Here is a 17,894-nt window from a genome sequence, read left to right as displayed (position 1 = left end):
TTTCGTCAGGCCTTTCAAAAAAGTTTGGTTTTCTCGTTTGGATTTTAAAAATTTTGCCAGGGTCACTAATAACTTGCCATACAATATGGATTTTGCTTATATTAAAGTCATTTGGTCTATGCAATACAAAGAAAAAATTATCTTATTAAAAGTGTAATATGTATTTTATGAAAGAAACAACATTTATTTTGTTAGATGTATTTCCATGTGTATCCATCTGATGAGTTAAGCCTTTTTCAGCTGATTTTTATAGTTTGTTCTTATGTTGCCTTTAATTCAGTAGTTTTTTTGTGATTTTACATATTTCTTATGAATTAGACCGTTAGTTTTCTTGTTTGAATTGATTTACATATGTCATTTCGGAACCTTTTATAGCTGATTATACGGAATGGGTTTTGCTCATTGTTGAGGGCTGTAAAGTGACTTTCAGTTTTTTTTTTTTATATCTGTGTCATTTAGTTGTGGAGAGTTGTCTTATTGGCAATCATACCACATCTTCTTTTTTTATATTTATAAGATAAACCATGTTCAGACTCGTTATTTGATTAAGAAGAGACACATCAATTTAAGGTATTAACTAGAAACTGTGAGAATCACATTAACTCTAAAAGAAGTGAGACCGGATGCATCGCCAAGGTAAGCGTCTCTTGGTATGCTCGCTTCAACTGCTGTGTAATATTACATTCATTCAAAATATCATCATCGGAAATTAAAAGTAAAACCGAAAATCAAGCAAACGATAAATCTATGTAACAGGAAAAATGTAAAATCACAAAAATACTTAACTCCGAGGAAAATTCAAAACGGAAAGTCCCAAATCAAACGGCAAAATCGAAGGCTCAAACACATCAAACAAATGGCTAACAACTGTTTTATTCTTGACTTGGTACAGGCATTTTCTTATGTAGAAAATGGTGGATTAAATCTGTTTTTATAGCTAGCTAAACCTCTCACTTGTATGACAGTCGCATAAAATTCCATTATATTGACAACGATGTGTGAACAAAACAAACAGATATAATAGGTATAAATGTCAAAAATAGGGTTACAGCAGTCAACATTGTGTTATTATCTTAATCACTATAAAAACAAACAAATATATAAACCAACATTTACCATGGCACAATAACACAATGACGGGGTATATAAGTACAGAGCCACGTCAAATGGATATCACCAGAAACAGACTAAACAGTACGAGTAATATTAATAAAGACAAATAAAAGAGTACTATAAGACGTTATTAAGATGATAAACGACGTGAGTACCAAGAATTTATACTTAAAGACCATCGTGTATTATTTGTGAAGTTGATACGGAATATTTATCAACAAGGTCTTGGTACCTTCCGATGAACTTTTTTTTTAGAAAATGACGAGACGTTCTTTGACATACCCCTGATTCATCAACTTTCTGTTCAGACACTGGTGACGTTTTACAAAGTCTGAGTAGTTGCTGCATGCTCTTGAATACCGAATAAGTTGGAAAATGTATATCCTATATGCAGGTGAAGTTGGTATATTACTACTAAGGTGGGGGAAATTGATAATTTAAAAATTAAAATCGTCTCGTTTGTCATAGATTCTGGTACTGAGATGACCGTGAATGTCAAATTCGAGGTATAAGTCCAAAAATGAGGCGGAGGAAACCGTGTCTGTTGTTTCTTTCATTTGTAGTTCTGGGGGATATATTAATGGAACCCAATCAGAAACGTTAGGATTGTTAATGGAAAGAACATCATCAATATATCTGAATGTGAAATTAAATGACCTGGCTTCTTTGATTTTCTTGTTTTTGACAAGTGTCTGAGGGAACTCCGATTCATATGAAAATAAGAAGAGGTCGGCAAGGAGAGGCGCCCAATTCGTTCCCATAGGAATGCCGACAATTTGTTGAAAAAATCTACCTTCAAATTCAACAAATATGTTGTCAATAAGAAACTCCAGCATACTGATCACTTGTTCCTCTGAGTAGCATATTTTATCTTTTGTCTCACTATTAACAAAATATGCCGTATGGTAACCCAAAGTAATAAATTTATAGCGTATGCTACCATTTTTTTGTTGAAAAGCATTGTGGATTATTTCTTTAGACGATTTTTCAATTTCGCATTGAAAAACATTTTTTTAGCAATAGAGCTTTTTTTACCAAAACATTCAAAAATATGTTATCAAACTTTTAAATCACAAGCTATATGATAATATTTGTCGCATTCATCAGATTTTTTAAATCTGCCAAAAGTACTTAAGAACATTTAATACCGTTAACCGATAACAAATGTGAGTTTAACTTTTAGTTATTAAAGTAAAACTTTAGTTGATAAGACGAACAGAGCAAATACAGTATATCCAAATCAGAGGTCAAGAGCATTGATTTGCTTTTATCTTGTGTGTGTTATATTTATCTACGAATCGTGATACAAAGATTTAGAGATTTAATGAAATGCACATTGTCCATCAAAAATTAAAATTTGCCAAAAAAAAACTCTTGACGTTATTTGATCAGGTATCCTTACTCATGTTACTATTGACCAAAAGTCTTAATTTTCCGTACAAGGAAGGGATTGCTTTGACAATCATATATCAAAAAGATATATTTTTGTCCAATCGTTTCAAAGGTTATTGTTACGAATTCTGTCAAGGTTTTTGAAGGTTAGAAAATTTTGATAATTTTTGCTTTACGTCTATCATTTGATAAACATAAATAGGTCATTCATACAAAGAATAGAAAAAAAAAGAGAAAATACAAGGGGGTCACTGTGTTTATGTTACCGTCATATTGAACATTCCATATGCTTTCATTTCAAAGCTAGACCATGTATTTCTGAGGTACTAGTTGGTTTTTTTATTTTTATCAAATTACTTTGTTTTATATGATTAGTTATCAAAGGTACCAGGCTTATAATTTAATACACCAGACGCGCGTTTCGGTCTCATATATATAAGACTCATCAGTGACGCTCAGATCAAAAGTAGTGAGAAAGCCAAACAAGTATAAAGTTGAAGAGCATTGAGACCCAGAATTCCAAAAAGTTGTGCCAAACACGGCTAAAGTAATCTATGCCTGGGATAAGAAAATCCTTAGTATTTCGAATAATTCATACTTTAGCAAACAGTAAATTGATATGTATGTCAACACCGAAGTGCTGACAACAGGGCTTGTGATACCCTCGAGACGAAACGTCCACCAGCATTGGCATCGACCAAGTGGTGTAAATAGTTATCAAAGGTACCAGGCTTATAGTTTGATACGCCAGACGCGCGTTTCGTCTACATAACATTGAATGGAAATCATGAAAAGAATTTCCTAACATGCAATGATATTTCAATTTTAATATCCTATCATATATATTAGTTTGGAATAAGTTGTAACGTTTAAACGAATATTTAAAGATTTTTCATTTATTTTTGTTCTCGGATCATAAGATTTCGTTTTAAAAGAATACTTCTTATATAGAAGTTTAAATCTCTTTAGTGCGTTCGAACAAATTAAACAATACATCTCTGTGTTTTCACATGGTCAATCATGAAAATTTACTTTCTCGACCATGTTAACCTGGTTCTGTTCTGAGAAAAGTTTATAAAATTACATTTCACACTCAGCCACGCAATATTCAGAATAAAAAAAATCTGTAAACATTCAAATTTGAAGAAAATGAATATTATAGAGATGTAGTATGGCACTTTTACCATATGAATTATGAAATAAACTGTTAAATGAAAATTAAACTTTTAAAAACTTAACGCACTCAAAGCGCTTATCTGGATAAACCTTTAACAGGAACGCTCGAACTCACATATTTAAGTAGTTGAAAATGCGAATAGCAATACGACCTTACTGGACCGAAAAGAAATAGCAAAACCACTTTGCCTGAAAGATTTGGAATCCTAGTTATCTATTGATTTCTAAATTTGTCAAAGGAGAATCTATGGAAAGAATGTTTTAAATAATGCCAGTCCGCAGGCGTGGCTACTTAGCTGATAAAACCCCAAGGACTAACTATCAACCAGCAGCGGTATCGACTTTATTCATGTATGTTTATCCGCACAAATTGTAATTTTCGCTGATAAGTGTATCGGTATAAACCTAAAAGATATATTGATATAACTAGTCCTTCTTTGTAGAGATTCTACATTTAAAAGTAAAAGTAAAGTACAAATTTAAACAGCATGTGTTTTATCTTCAAACAGTTTGTTCAGTTTAAACATTATCCAGTATTATCTTGCTTACTCATGTTAATGCACAGATGTATCATTTTAAATACTGTAAACCAACTTATTTTCGCAGATACATTCGTTTTGCGTTTAGCCATTTTCGGCCGACTTCGCGATTGTCTATTTGTCATAATTTATTAATATAAGAGAAGACCCATGTTCTACTTGCAACAGTCGCAAAAATGAATCACTTGCGAAAATTAGGTGGGTTACAATATATAGCAAATAATTAAGTAGGTCTGCACTATCTGATATTTAGAAAAATGCAGGTGTAGTGTAATTTTTTCTTCCCTGTTGGATCCGTGATATGTTATTTTGATATTAGAAAATCAATAATAAGAGTGTGTGATACCTGCTTTTTCACATGCACAAATATTTGATATAATGTCATTGTCATAATTACCAAATTAGGTACATGCGTAAAAACTCATAAAACTTACAAAAAAGTTAAAAATAAAAATGTATGATTTTGAAAAATATCAATGTCATTAAGATATACTATACACCACTTATTGTGGACCTGTTTCTATATTGTTATGAGTTACAATTTATGACTCAAATCAGCAAAGACCCGTCTAAACAACATCTGATTCAAAAATTTAATAACACTTTTAGATATTTGGATGATATATTGGCTCTCAATAATGACGACTTCAGTATCTACACTAAAGAGATTTATCCTGCAGAACTGACTTCAAATAAAGCTAATACTGACAGTGAACACGGTCCTTTCTTGGATCTTGATATCTATATCTTTAACGGGAATCTTAATACCAAAATTTATGATAAAAGAGATGGTTTTTCATTTCCCATGGTTAATTATCCATTTTCAGATGGTGACGTTCCCTTGTCACCATCGTATGGTGTTTATATATCCCAACTTGTTAGATTCGCTTGTGTATGTAACAACGTATTTGACTTTAACGGAAGAAATCTCTGTATTACTGAAACATTATTACACGAGGGTTTTCGATATCACAAACTAGTCAAAACATTTACTAAATTTTATCATCGGTACAAGGACATCATTCGTAAATTAAAATCAACATGCAGACATCTTATACGTTCCTGTATTTCCTGTTGTCAGGTCATTAAGGATTGCATATTTTGGTATTAATATTGATTCACACCAGGGTCTTTGCATCACAAATAAACCCATTTATTTTAGAACAAGTTGTTGGCATGATACGGGTTATGTTCTTCTCATATATTTTATGGTGGTATTATTCTAAACCCCTAACGGGAGGGATTGTGCTTGATTTTCATATGATGAAGACACAATTATCAATAAGTTTATTTGAGGTCTGGAGCTGGCATGTCAATAACTGCTAGTAGTCCTTTCTTAATTTATGTATCTTTGTCATTTTGCTTAGTTTCTTTTGTTACTTATTCTGACATTGGACTCGGACTTCTTTAAAACTGAGTTTTACTGTGTGTATTGCTGTGTGTTTATTTATTCTACATTGGCTAGAGGTATAGGGGAAGGGTTGAGATCTCACAAAACACGTTTAACCCAGCCGCATTGTTGTGCCTGTCCCAAATCAGGAGCCTCTGGCCTATGCTAGTCTTGTATGTTTTTTTTTTACTTTTAGTTCATTTATATGTTTTGGAGTTTAGTATGGCGTCCATTTTCACTGAACTAGTACACATTTTTATTTCGGGGCCAGCTGATGCCCACCTCCGGGTGTGGGATTTTTTCGCTGCGTTGAAGACCCATTGTTGGCCATAGGCTGTTTTCTGCTCTTTGGTCGGGTAGTTGTCTCTTTGACATATTCCCCGTTTCCATTCTCAATTTTATAGTACATTTAAAATAGTATTGATTTTAATGAAAGACACAAAAATATGATTCTATGAAACCCAAAAAACACAGTTGAAGTTAAACTAGAACTTAGATACATTTGCATCTTTATGGTTCCTCTCCTTCTAAAGTTCGTTAAGAGGGGTGCATTAAACACCTTTTTTGAAACGGTAGTTCTTCTGAAATAAAAATCAAATAAGTAAATTTCATCAAAATTGAAGTCAATGTATAAGTAATTATAGATTAATTAATCCTTATTAGTTCAATAAAACTAATGTCAAAGTCGTCAAGATCAAACACTTTTGAAAGTGATTTTTTGGGACAATTGTGAAAGTTATAGGTTTAATATGAAATAATATTGTGTTTTGACTGTCAAACAAGTCAACTATTTAAATCAACAATTTAAATGAAAAAGAACTTTGTTCCCTGATGCGATGAATAAAGGCAACAGTAGTATACCGCTGTTCAAAAGTAATAAATCGATTGAGAGAAAACAAATCCTGGTTACAACCATGAACTTGTTTTGTTGTGTTTAATTTCAGTTTATTTACGCATATCAAAAACTTCATTTGACAACTATGTTTTAAAAATGGAAAAACATGTTATATTTCTCATGCGACCGAAGCGCTTTTCTATGATTTTCCTTCACCAGGAACGCTCAAACCCGAATATTGAAAGCCAAGGATGTATGAGAATCGATGTAGTTGAAGAGCTATAATACCAAAAAGAAGATAAACAAATAGCCAAATATTAAACGTAGAAACAAAAAATTAAAATGCAAAAGTCTTAATGAGACAATTCAAAATCATAAGTCGAGAAAAAATAATGATTATACCTTGACATTAATAGAAGAATGACATACACAGTAATGATTTAATGTACCCCGGGAGGGTAAGCTGATCCTTCGTCCCATATTTGTAACTTTACAACTTCTTCGGTTTCGAATTTAAGTCAATTATTCCACATCTCCTTATTCTAGATTGTGAGTGTAAAATCAAACAATTACTACTATTGGAATATTTAACGATCTTCACTAGCTATGAAACCCTCGCACGGTCAGCAGTACCACATACGAAAATCGGTAAAAAGAACCAGAAAACATGAAATCAGGCACGTTTACATTGAAATCAAGCAAAAAGTTCCAGATTAATGCATGCAAAGGATATGTCATCTGACGAATAAAAAAGCATATAGAAACACTTCCTTGTTATGGTCAATCTTCAAATAAGTCAAATCAGAAATGAGAAATGAAATTATTTTTTTGTCAAGGACAACTAATATAGAAAGCAATGTACATTTATTAGTTTCGTATTACGTAATCAAAAATGAATTAAAGATTAAATCGAAGTGTGCTAAATAACTTTGCTTTCTTTGTTATAAAATAGTAAAGAATATCATGTAAAGCTTCATTGTCAATTGTTGTTAAAAAAACTCCTACATACGCATCTGTTTTTAAATTTCAAGACTTTTTTATTACAATAGTTGGCTGAAGAAGTAACGTGGAATACTAACAATACTAACAATATTATATGAAATTTCGTCATAATTGTGCATTTATCAAGCACGTGAGATCATATAAGGACATGAATCTCATTCATATAATTGCACTTCTGTAAACAATTCTCGATTCTCGCATGCACAAAATAAGAACACTAAATTTACTGTAGATGGAAATTTCAAACGTTAATGTTTACGCATTTACCAAATTGATTACTAATATACGGGACATTAAAAGTTTCAACCTATTTTTGTTATTAAGGTGATTTGGTAATGGTTACATCATTGCCATAAAAATCAATATCGATCAGAAAGATATTGCTTCGATTAAACGTTAGCTTCCTTATTCATTTTTGCTATTAAGTTTTCTTTGAAATGGACATTTTTTTCATGACGTATAAAAGTTGTATATATAAGAAATGTCGTCTTCTAAACTTTGTCATAGTAAAAAATTCAGCTAATCACAGCTAAAGTTCAAGATATGTTTCTTCGACATTGGGTCTTCTATGCAATCACGAGGTACATATGGCAACTTACTTTATGTATTGAAGGTAAAACAAATTCACATACGTTTTGATATAAAACAAAAGTGGTCAAAGCTTTAATGTTCATTTGAATCATTTCATAATTTTATATTTGTAACAAAAACGATTGAAAGTGATCAAATATTCACGATATCAGTATGATATTGACAACATAGTCACTGTGTATCAACGCCACCGGACATTGGGTACAAATGAAGCTAACAGAAAGGAGAAAAAATAAACAAGATAGGAATTCCTTTAATTTAAACCATTTCTATCGGATACCGCTCATAATTCAATTTTCTGTTATATGAGGCTTTATTGTCTTATGCTAACAAGTAGCAAACAATGACAAGACTGTTTGTTATACTCCAAGACGGTGCACTTAGTACCAGAAAATTTCGAAGTTGATCGCCCCTCCGACGTCTTGACAAAGTTTTAGATTATGATAGTGTAACTTCATATTTACTGAAATTTGCTATCAAAAAGACGTTTTCCAAAGAATGCATGTAAAAGCCAATTAAACCTAGGGTACGGCAACTGCTCTTGTTTACAGATTTACAGTACGACAACTTGCTCTTGTTTACAGATATACAGTACGGCAACATGCTATTTTTTTAATATTTGCATGCCGTCCTTTTCAAGAAATAGTGCTATAAGTTTTAATACCTAATAATATATTTGATAAAAATATAATTTATAAACTTGACGGCATTGTACATTTATACACACTAGTAGCCTACAATGTACATAGTCTTATTATATCTCTAGCATATTATATAAAACAATTTGAATTATATTATTTTTATAGTTTACATTATAATTCATATATATCCGGTTTTACATCAGATATCAGATGCGGTTGTAATGTAGCCAATTTACAGTGAATAAATGAAAATCATGTTATCTTCTCTTCCAGTCGTAAATTTAGATTATGAAAAAAGTATAAGTTAAGCTTGAACAATTTGAATAAGATACACACAACAGTGGATACATGTTTTAACTTTCTTTAACACTTTTGCAGTGTCTTTGACAGACTACTCGTATGGTATAATAGCAGTTGTCATCTACTAAGGGCATAGGAAAAATTAGTTAAGAGCCTGTCTGTGTATTCACATAAATTCTTTTGAAAAAAAAACCACGAAATGTTAAAGATTGATTTGATAAAAGCGTAATCTAGATATCTGCTTTTTGAGACGGTTTTAATAAAATGCTGAAATCTGTAAATTCTTATCATGAAAATAGTAAATCTGGTACACATTTAGGGGTGATTAAGTGCTTTATTTGTATCTTTTTCTCCTTATAAAATATAAAAAAAAATATGATTTAGCATTTCAGATAAGATTCGATTGATTTCATATATTTAAAATTCAGGGTTAAATGTTGATTTTTAGACACTATTGATTTACATTTCTATAAAATCTAATATATATGTCAAGTTCCATACCTTTATAAGGGGACGACCAGACCATATGATATTCCAGAGAGGGGGGTATTCGGATTGATCATTTATTTGCTTTTTTTCGGCTTGAATTTTTTTTTCCTCACTTTTTTGAACATTTTTTTCCGGTTTTTTGGGCTGAAGATTCAATTCATTTTCATCCTGTCTTATGCAAACTTATTTATTTTTAGTTCTTACCAGGTCAAGATATTCATTTTCATAATTCTTCTCCCACACACAAAAAATCAAATTGAAATCCCGTAAGTTTCAAAACAGAATGCGTGTTTGAAAAATGAAACCACGTGTTGCTATAACTGTTGATGTTTAGTTAAATGTTCAAGTTATAGATATATGGTTCAAAAGTTTTGTTTACAATATTACTTATGTAAACCAATACCAGTTATTTATAAGACATGTATTACCAAAATAAGACTTAGTAGTCATGATTTAGCTATATAATGTGGACGTTATTCTGCAATTCCAAGAAGTAATAGACTCTGAAGTTTTTGTAAAAATGACATTGAGGATAAAATTCATTTCATTTTAAAATGTCCCACTTATCGAGGTCTTAGATCTTATTTTATTAAATCTTATTATTGGAGAAAACCTTCTATGTATAAATATATACAATTAATGAGTTCTAATAATCTTAAAGACCTATGTAATTTGGGTAAATTTATATTTTGTGCCATAAAATTAAGATCTAACATGTTTTAATGTGTTTTACACTTCCTTCTGCTATCTATGTATACTATGTGTAGTTTATATGTTGTATGTCTATAGTTGATATGACTTTGGTAAATAAAGATTATTATTCAAAGAAAAAACACCCCAACAAAAGATGAATGGTTAGTGTTTTATTGAAATTGCTGAAAATTTACCTTTACAACAATTAAAACAACAGCTGTTTAACGCATTAAGAATATATTTTGATTAATTTGGTCGAAGAAACAATTTTTGTCTCTCAAAACACAACGTCCAATAAGGCCGGTACGCAATGATGAAATCCGAATGAAATTATTGGCATATATTTTATAATATTTTTTACTATGTAATAGAAAAACTAAGGATATAGAGTATCCGTCCATGGTACAAAATCAGTACTTGCACAGCAAAAACACACAAAAAGCAAAGGAACAGTACATTTATTCATCTAAAAAAAAATGGAAGATACCAGAGGAACATTCAAACTCATAAGTCGAAAATAAACTGAAAACGCCATGGCTAAAAAAGAAAAAGACCAACAGACAAACAATAGTACACAAAACACAACATAGATAACTAAAAGCTGAGCAACACCAACCCCATCAAAAACTAGGGGTGAACTCATGTGCTCCGGAAGGGTTAGCAGATTCTGCATCTCATGTGGTGCCTGTCATGTTGATAATGTTAGTACAAACCCTGAATAAGTTTAATTCAGTCACATTGAGGCCTTCAACATGTTCTACACAGAGCAAAGTAAAATCTCTCACTTCACTGCAAGTTTAAGACGGCCCCTAGCACCGGCTTGAGCGGAATTCTTTGCAAAAAGAATGTGGATAGTTTATTTCTGATATTTGTAAGCAGGTAACGAATTAGTATGTTTATCATATTGTTATCATCTATGTAGTCATCTAGTTATTATCAGCTTTACATTACAAGACGCCATACGGAAAACAAGTTGTTGTTTTGCAATTCGCCTCACAACGCCGTGCAGTTTGCTAGTAAACAATAGATGTTTAGGTCGATATTCTTTAGAAAAAATCTTTTTGATATCAAGTTACAGTAAATATGAACTCACCCTATGATAATAAAAAAGTTGTTAGGAAAGAGATGGAAGAATTGAATATCTGGACAGCGGGACGTCGGTTTAAGATCGACCTCGAAGTGTTCTGATACCAAGTGCGCCGTTTTGGAGTATAACAAAAAAAGTTGTCATTGTTTGCTACTTGTTCATTGTTGGAATAAAAATTAAAGCACTATATACCTGAAAATCGTGTCATAAGCGGTAAACTCGTCAAACCGGTAGAAATGGTTAAAATTAAAGGAATTTTTACCTTGTTTACTTTTTTCCCCTTTCTCTCCGTTTCGTTGGTACCCAATTTCCGGTGGCGATGACACAGAGTGATAGTGAAAGATTTGATTGCCATAAAATCCCAGTATAATTTTATGTTACAACTTTATAATTAAGAATAAAAATGTCCATAAAACATTTTACACATCTCGCAATGTTACATGTATTTCAGTAATATTAAAAATGCATATAACTGCGACTTTACAGGAAAAGACAATAAAGGCAGACATTTTATTTTCGGTTTTATGGCCAGTTGTTAGAAGTTTTTATCACCACTGATTGCTTTTGCACAGTTAAAGTTAACGTAACAACTCCATTGTTGTATCCGCCAGTTTCTAAAACTTTATACGTGAGGCATAAACAAGTAAAGAATGTCGCTTTTGCATATGATGTTCGTGATATTTGAAGTAAACTGAGCAACAAGGGGATAGAAATTCAATCAAGCGAAGAGATTACCGTATATGCTGTTAATAAACATACGACTACATCTGACGCATTTGTTGTATTTCCAGTTGATTTGCTCGGATACGCATATTACGCAATAACATAGAGTGAGCTTCCTACATTTCTAATTATTGCAACAGAAGACACTACCAGTGTAGAAATAACAATTGCAAAAGGAGGCTCGCCAATTTCTTACAACAGTATTAGCTACAAAGCTGAAATGACATTTATCGTTTACATGAATAAGTCTCAAACGTTCCAAGCTGTTGGAAGTTCGAGTTCAGACTATTCAGGAACCTTTCATTTGGTCTTCAAAGGTGGTATCAGTAATAAGAGGTAATCAATACAGTCGCATAGGCGCTGGATTCGCTGATCATCTGTCATCCCAAATGACACAAATTGATACATTTGGTAAAAGGTTTGTTACTATAAACATGCAAAACTGCGATGTGCCAGTTAATTTTAAAATTGTCGCTAGTGCGAACAATACGAATATAAATATATATGGAAAAGGTACTGTTCATTTGTTAATAGCTGGTGATTTATATAGTTTTCAAATCGTTGTTAAATCATCACGGACTATTGTTGCAGACAAACCAGTTGCGGTAGTATTCTTTGCAGAAGGTGGCTTTGGTTCCGATAATGGAGACCCGGCCATGATATCACTACCACCTTTAGAACAGTTTGCTGCAGACTATACGTTTTCAACAATTAATAATCCCGGTAATCCATTTCAAAATGCACTTACAGTTATAATTCGATCTTCTGAAATAAACTGACTATTACTTGATGGCTTATGTGTTTCGTCTTATCATTGGCGACAAGTACTAGGAAGCAAAGACCTATAAATCGCTGACATCAATGTGATAGAAGGATCACATACCATATTTCATAGTAACCCGACAGTTACATTTTTCCTAGCGTCGACGGGGACAGCTAAAGCAAATGGTTATGGTTATATTGCTGGACAACGTGTGGCATACTGTAAGTGTACTGAAATTTTTAATTTTTACAATGTAATGATTAAGAAATTTAAAAAAATGATATGGTAAATATGTAATATAATGAGAATTAAGGTAATGATTAATCATGATAATAGTAATAATAACATAATAATTATCATGATAATATTGATAGAAATCATTAAAACGATCAGAATAATAATAACCAAAATAACGGTTATAATATTCTAATTTATGTGTACATAATCTTTGAGTGGACAAACTAATTTTTTTGGTAGATAATTCCTGATCCATAAATTTAACCCGTCGAGTTACGTATATTAAAAAAAATCTCAAACAATACGTTGTACGTCAAATTCAGAGCGAATAGGATATTCTTAATAAATCATAAAAAAACGGATTTATAGCAGTCACGAGAGTCACATTCAGCTACATTCCAGTGGCGCATGCATATGGAGTATATATTTCCGAGTTGAAACAATATTCCAGAGCTTTCATTTACAATCTTCATTTCTTAATAAAAGGTTGCAACTGACAAGAAAGCTACAAATAAACAAAGAAAACGCCATCACGAGCTAGTTAACCGTAATGGAATATCTTTGAACTATCGAGTAAGACGTATTCTAGGGTTTGTACTTACATGAGCAACACAAAAGCAGCGTCCCTTCAAGAGCACCTGACAGCGTCCACAGTTTTTGATTTGGGTCATGTTGCCAAGTATTATGCATATTTATGTACTGTATTTAAACGGTGTTTCTTTTGATCATATTTCATATTTTTGCTATGGCATTTTTACTTTATTTTCGACCAATGCGTTTGATTATCACCTTGGTATCTTTCGCTTTTCCTCCCCATTGATAGCACAAGTTTTTTTCTTCAACTTTGTAATTGATTTGCCTTCTTAATCTTAAAACGAGAGCCGCTAATAAAATTTATATTGGCAAATCATGCGTCTGGAGTGTAGAATGATAACCCTCTGGTTTGCCCCCAGAGTAACAGTAGCCCAGTGTGTATATGGAATCTCACTGATATGACACTTTTTGATAATTTATTTTTAACGAAATATGCTAATTGTTTGAACTCGGAGTCTAGATGACCTGAGACAAGTTTGGTACACTTTTCATAATGTTTGGTGTTTGATTCTTTTCAACTTTGTAAAATACTTGATCTACCAACTGTTTTTATTTCAGCGGTAATGAGAAGTCTGATACAGACGAATACTTGTCTGACCATGTATCTGTGAAAATATTCAAAATAGATACTGATAGTTGAAATAAATACATCCGTCAACTTTTTTTTCTCATGATCATTAATATCAACCTACTTAGTATATGGTTTACAGAAGTAAACCGATTTTCAAATATCATTATACATATACATTAATGTTTACACTAAGACTTTATTGTCGAGATTGAGTGAAATTAACACTACGTTATTTGATGTTTGCTATTTATTATGTTTGAGCAGTTGCTTTAAGGTGCACATACGATCGACATATCCATCAAATTTTAAATCATTTAGAGAACTTAACACATATTTTCAACTAATACAGTCATTGTATCATCTGATTTGAAGTAATTGACTATTAACATGGCGCGGATCTTGGATTGATATATGTTTGTGGTCAATCTAGCTTACTGTGCCTCAGGTTATATTTTAGCATTTATGCTTCTATCAACCGAAACTTAAATAAGGATGATTTCTGTACAAATTAATGTGATGAATGGGCGAATATGAAGTACCATTTTAAATATAAAAAAGGTACAAGTAGGATCAGATGGTGTGACATTAATATATATATGCTTTGACATTAAGCATACATATTGCTGACACAAAACGCCTTACGACATATGAACACAGATGTACCACGTGTTTAACCTTGGTCTTTTAAAGGTAAAATTTGGAGGTGTCTGTTATCATTCTGCAATTGACATGTTGTAATATAAATTTGTTTTGCATATTGTTAAGTTGGATAGAATTGTCCTCATTTTTTACTTGACACGTAGATTTAAATGTATACTTTTTTAATTTCTATAAGGATGTTTGTATCAGGTCAAGGAAACATAATAGTTATATGACACTTTACAATTGAGGAACACAATGATTACAGTTTCTCAAAGCAAATTCGTGCGACTTGAACTGTATCTGTGAACCATGAATACCTTTTTACATTTCTTAATAAATTTGACTAGATTTTAGTAATTTAATTAGAAAGAACGTATCATCATACAATGCTAGATTATTTTTAATAGATTCAATAAGTTAAAACGAAAAAAAAACAACATGTGAGATAAAGTAGACAATTTGAATTAAATAACAGATTCGAACAAAATATCTACAAGACACGTCTGTCTCACCTTGATTATCGTTTTGAATCTACTGATCCAATACCAACATTATCCCTTTTTTTTGTTAAAACACATGGTAATTATTTATTTCAGTTGTATATGGACAATTTCAATTGTACAGTTTTTAATTCTAAAAACGCATAATTATATGCGAAGTTCGTTTCTTTTAACATTTCGTAATTCTGTACTATCAATAGTATCTATTCAGTGAGTACTTTTAAGGTATTTTGTATTCATTATTAGATATATTTTCCATAAGTTTTCTGTCAAATTATTATTGAAAGGGATTACTAGAGAGAAACAGCATTTACCACAACAAGCATTAGCTATTACTGTAGATATTTTACTAGATATTAATAGAGTTATAAATCACGACGATCCTAAGCAGTGCACTATATGGTGTTTGTTTTTATTTGCTTTTTTTTTAATGGCGCGTAAATCAAATTTAGTACCCGATTCTAAAATGTCATTTGACAAAGATAAACAGTTGACTAGAAATAAAGTAATCTTAGAGGGTAATATTGCTATTGCAGATGGGTAATAGAATTTTGAAGATACCATTAGTTGAAAATACTAGATCTGCATTATGTCCACTGAGAGCGTATAGGAATATGTGTAAACTAATTCCTGCCGACGGAGATAGCCCAGCTTTTCTATTTCCTAGTAAACACAAGTTAGTTCCTGTGACTTATATAGATTTTCAGCAGTATATTAAGGAGTTTATTATTAAGATAGGTAGGAATCCACGACTATTTTCTACACACAGCTTCCGTCGAGGGGGTGCTACGTTTGCCTTTGAATTTAAGGTACCTGCGGAGTTAATACAAGTTCATGGCGATTAGGCAAGTGATGCTTATAAATTGTATCTTCAATTTTCTTTATCAGAGAAAGTCTCCGTTGCTAAGGCTATGACTATATTTATCCCTTAATTGCAGTAATGAAGAAGGTGTTGATCTTGTGTGATTCTATCGGGAAATATTTGGATGGGATAAAAGACACTGTAGTACAGAGTTTTAGTGGAGCTAATTTAGGTTACATTAAATATATTATTGATAAGGAGTATTTGTATCTACATGATTTTGATAGCTTTTCTCATGTTATTTTACATTTTGGTACCAATGATGTAGAGAATCATACTCTAGAGATTATTTTATGTAAATTTAGAAATTCAAAAAAGAGGGACGAAAGATACCAGAGGGACAGTCAAAGAGTATAGTATAAGAAAAAGAAATAGAGACATAAATATATTGATATCTTCTATCTTAGGAAGTAAGGTTGTTGAGATTAATAAAGCCTTAATTAATAATGTAAAGATGAAAAACTAAGTTTCATTAAGTCTTATAGAAGATTTTTATTAAAAGGTTCTCCAAAATGAGATTTATTTGCTATTAAAGATGGAGGTTTGCATTTAAATGAAGCTGGAGTTTTCCAGCTTAAAATGTGTTTTATTCATGTTATTTCGCATTTGTAAATTGCATATGTTTAATTATATAGTTGTAGTTTGTTAACTTTTTCTTTTTTTATATTTTTAGATAACCATTCAGTAGGTGGTGGCTTACAATGAAGTTCTTTATTCATTGAGTAAGAAGATTTACAAAGAAGTAGCATATTCTTTTGATCTTCAGTAGGAGATTTACAAGAAAGTATCGTATTGATTTCTTGAGTCTCTTCTGGCTTACACAAAAGTATATCAGTTTGTGGGTCTGATTGATAACTATTCTATAATATTGCTTTATCTGTTTTGTTTTGTTTTCTGCGGGCTTGTTTGGCGGGTTATTTTTGTAGGGCCCGCAATTTTGTATACTCTATTTCTTGTATATGTATAAATTATTTGTTAAATGAACTTGTACAATAATTTTTGGCCAAAAATAAAAGTATTATTTATCTTGTTTTCTGTTCTGAGCCAGAGATAATTGTACAGTTTTTAATTCTAAAAACGCATAATTATATGCGAAGTTCGTTTTTTTTAACATTTCGTAATTCTGTACTATCAATAGTATCTATTCAGTGAGTACTTTTAAGGTATTTTGTATTCATTATTAGATATGTTTTCGATAAGTTACCCTCCCGCCCATCCCTAATTTTTAATTATTGTACTAGTGAGTTTAGATTTAACTTATGCGGGTTATTTTTGTAGGGCCCGCAATTTTGTATACTCTATTTCTTGTATATGTATAAATTATTTGTTAAATGAACTTGTACAATAATTTTCGGCCAAAAATAGAAGTATTATTTATCTTGTTTTCTATTCTGAGCCAGAGATAATTTATGTTTTGGTATTCTTGAAATCTAAGTTTTATTGACCAAATAATCTAAATTGTTTTGGTATTTTGGTATTTCAAATTGGTTTGATATGTATTCATGCTTTTTGTTTTTTTATTATACTACTTTATTTCAAAGGTAAAATTGTAGTTTTGTTTTAAAAATGACAAACGTTGTTTTAATAGAGTTATCAAATAAATTCCAAAAAATGATATTGTTTTACGTCAATTCCTATTTATAGATATAGACGAATGCGCCACTAACTAATCCATGCATAAATAGAAGAACGTGTGTAGATATGAACAATTCATACAATTGTATGACAGATAAGAAGTTAGCAATATCCTTTAA

General features: G+C 31.4%; 1 protein-coding gene across 1 annotated transcript; it reads left to right on the top strand.

Moving 5' to 3' along the window:
• Positions 1-10,262: 10,262 nt before the first annotated feature.
• On the top strand, positions 10,263-16,845 carry LOC127721165 (uncharacterized). Its single transcript, XM_052227837.1, has 4 exons — positions 10,263-10,271; positions 11,952-12,070; positions 12,219-12,694; positions 16,814-16,845. Exons 1-4 carry the CDS (start codon positions 10,263-10,265, stop codon positions 16,843-16,845), a joined length of 636 nt encoding a protein of 211 aa, XP_052083797.1.
• Positions 16,846-17,894: the final 1,049 nt, after the last annotated feature.

The sequence above is a fragment of the Mytilus californianus genome, unplaced genomic scaffold (genome assembly GCF_021869535.1).
Source record: "Mytilus californianus isolate M0D057914Y unplaced genomic scaffold, xbMytCali1.0.p SCAF_12, whole genome shotgun sequence".
NCBI classification, from domain to species: Eukaryota; Metazoa; Mollusca; class Bivalvia; order Mytilida; family Mytilidae; genus Mytilus; species Mytilus californianus.
Note: the sequence above shows the minus strand (reverse complement) of the source record. Positions and strands in the feature narration are given on the sequence as shown.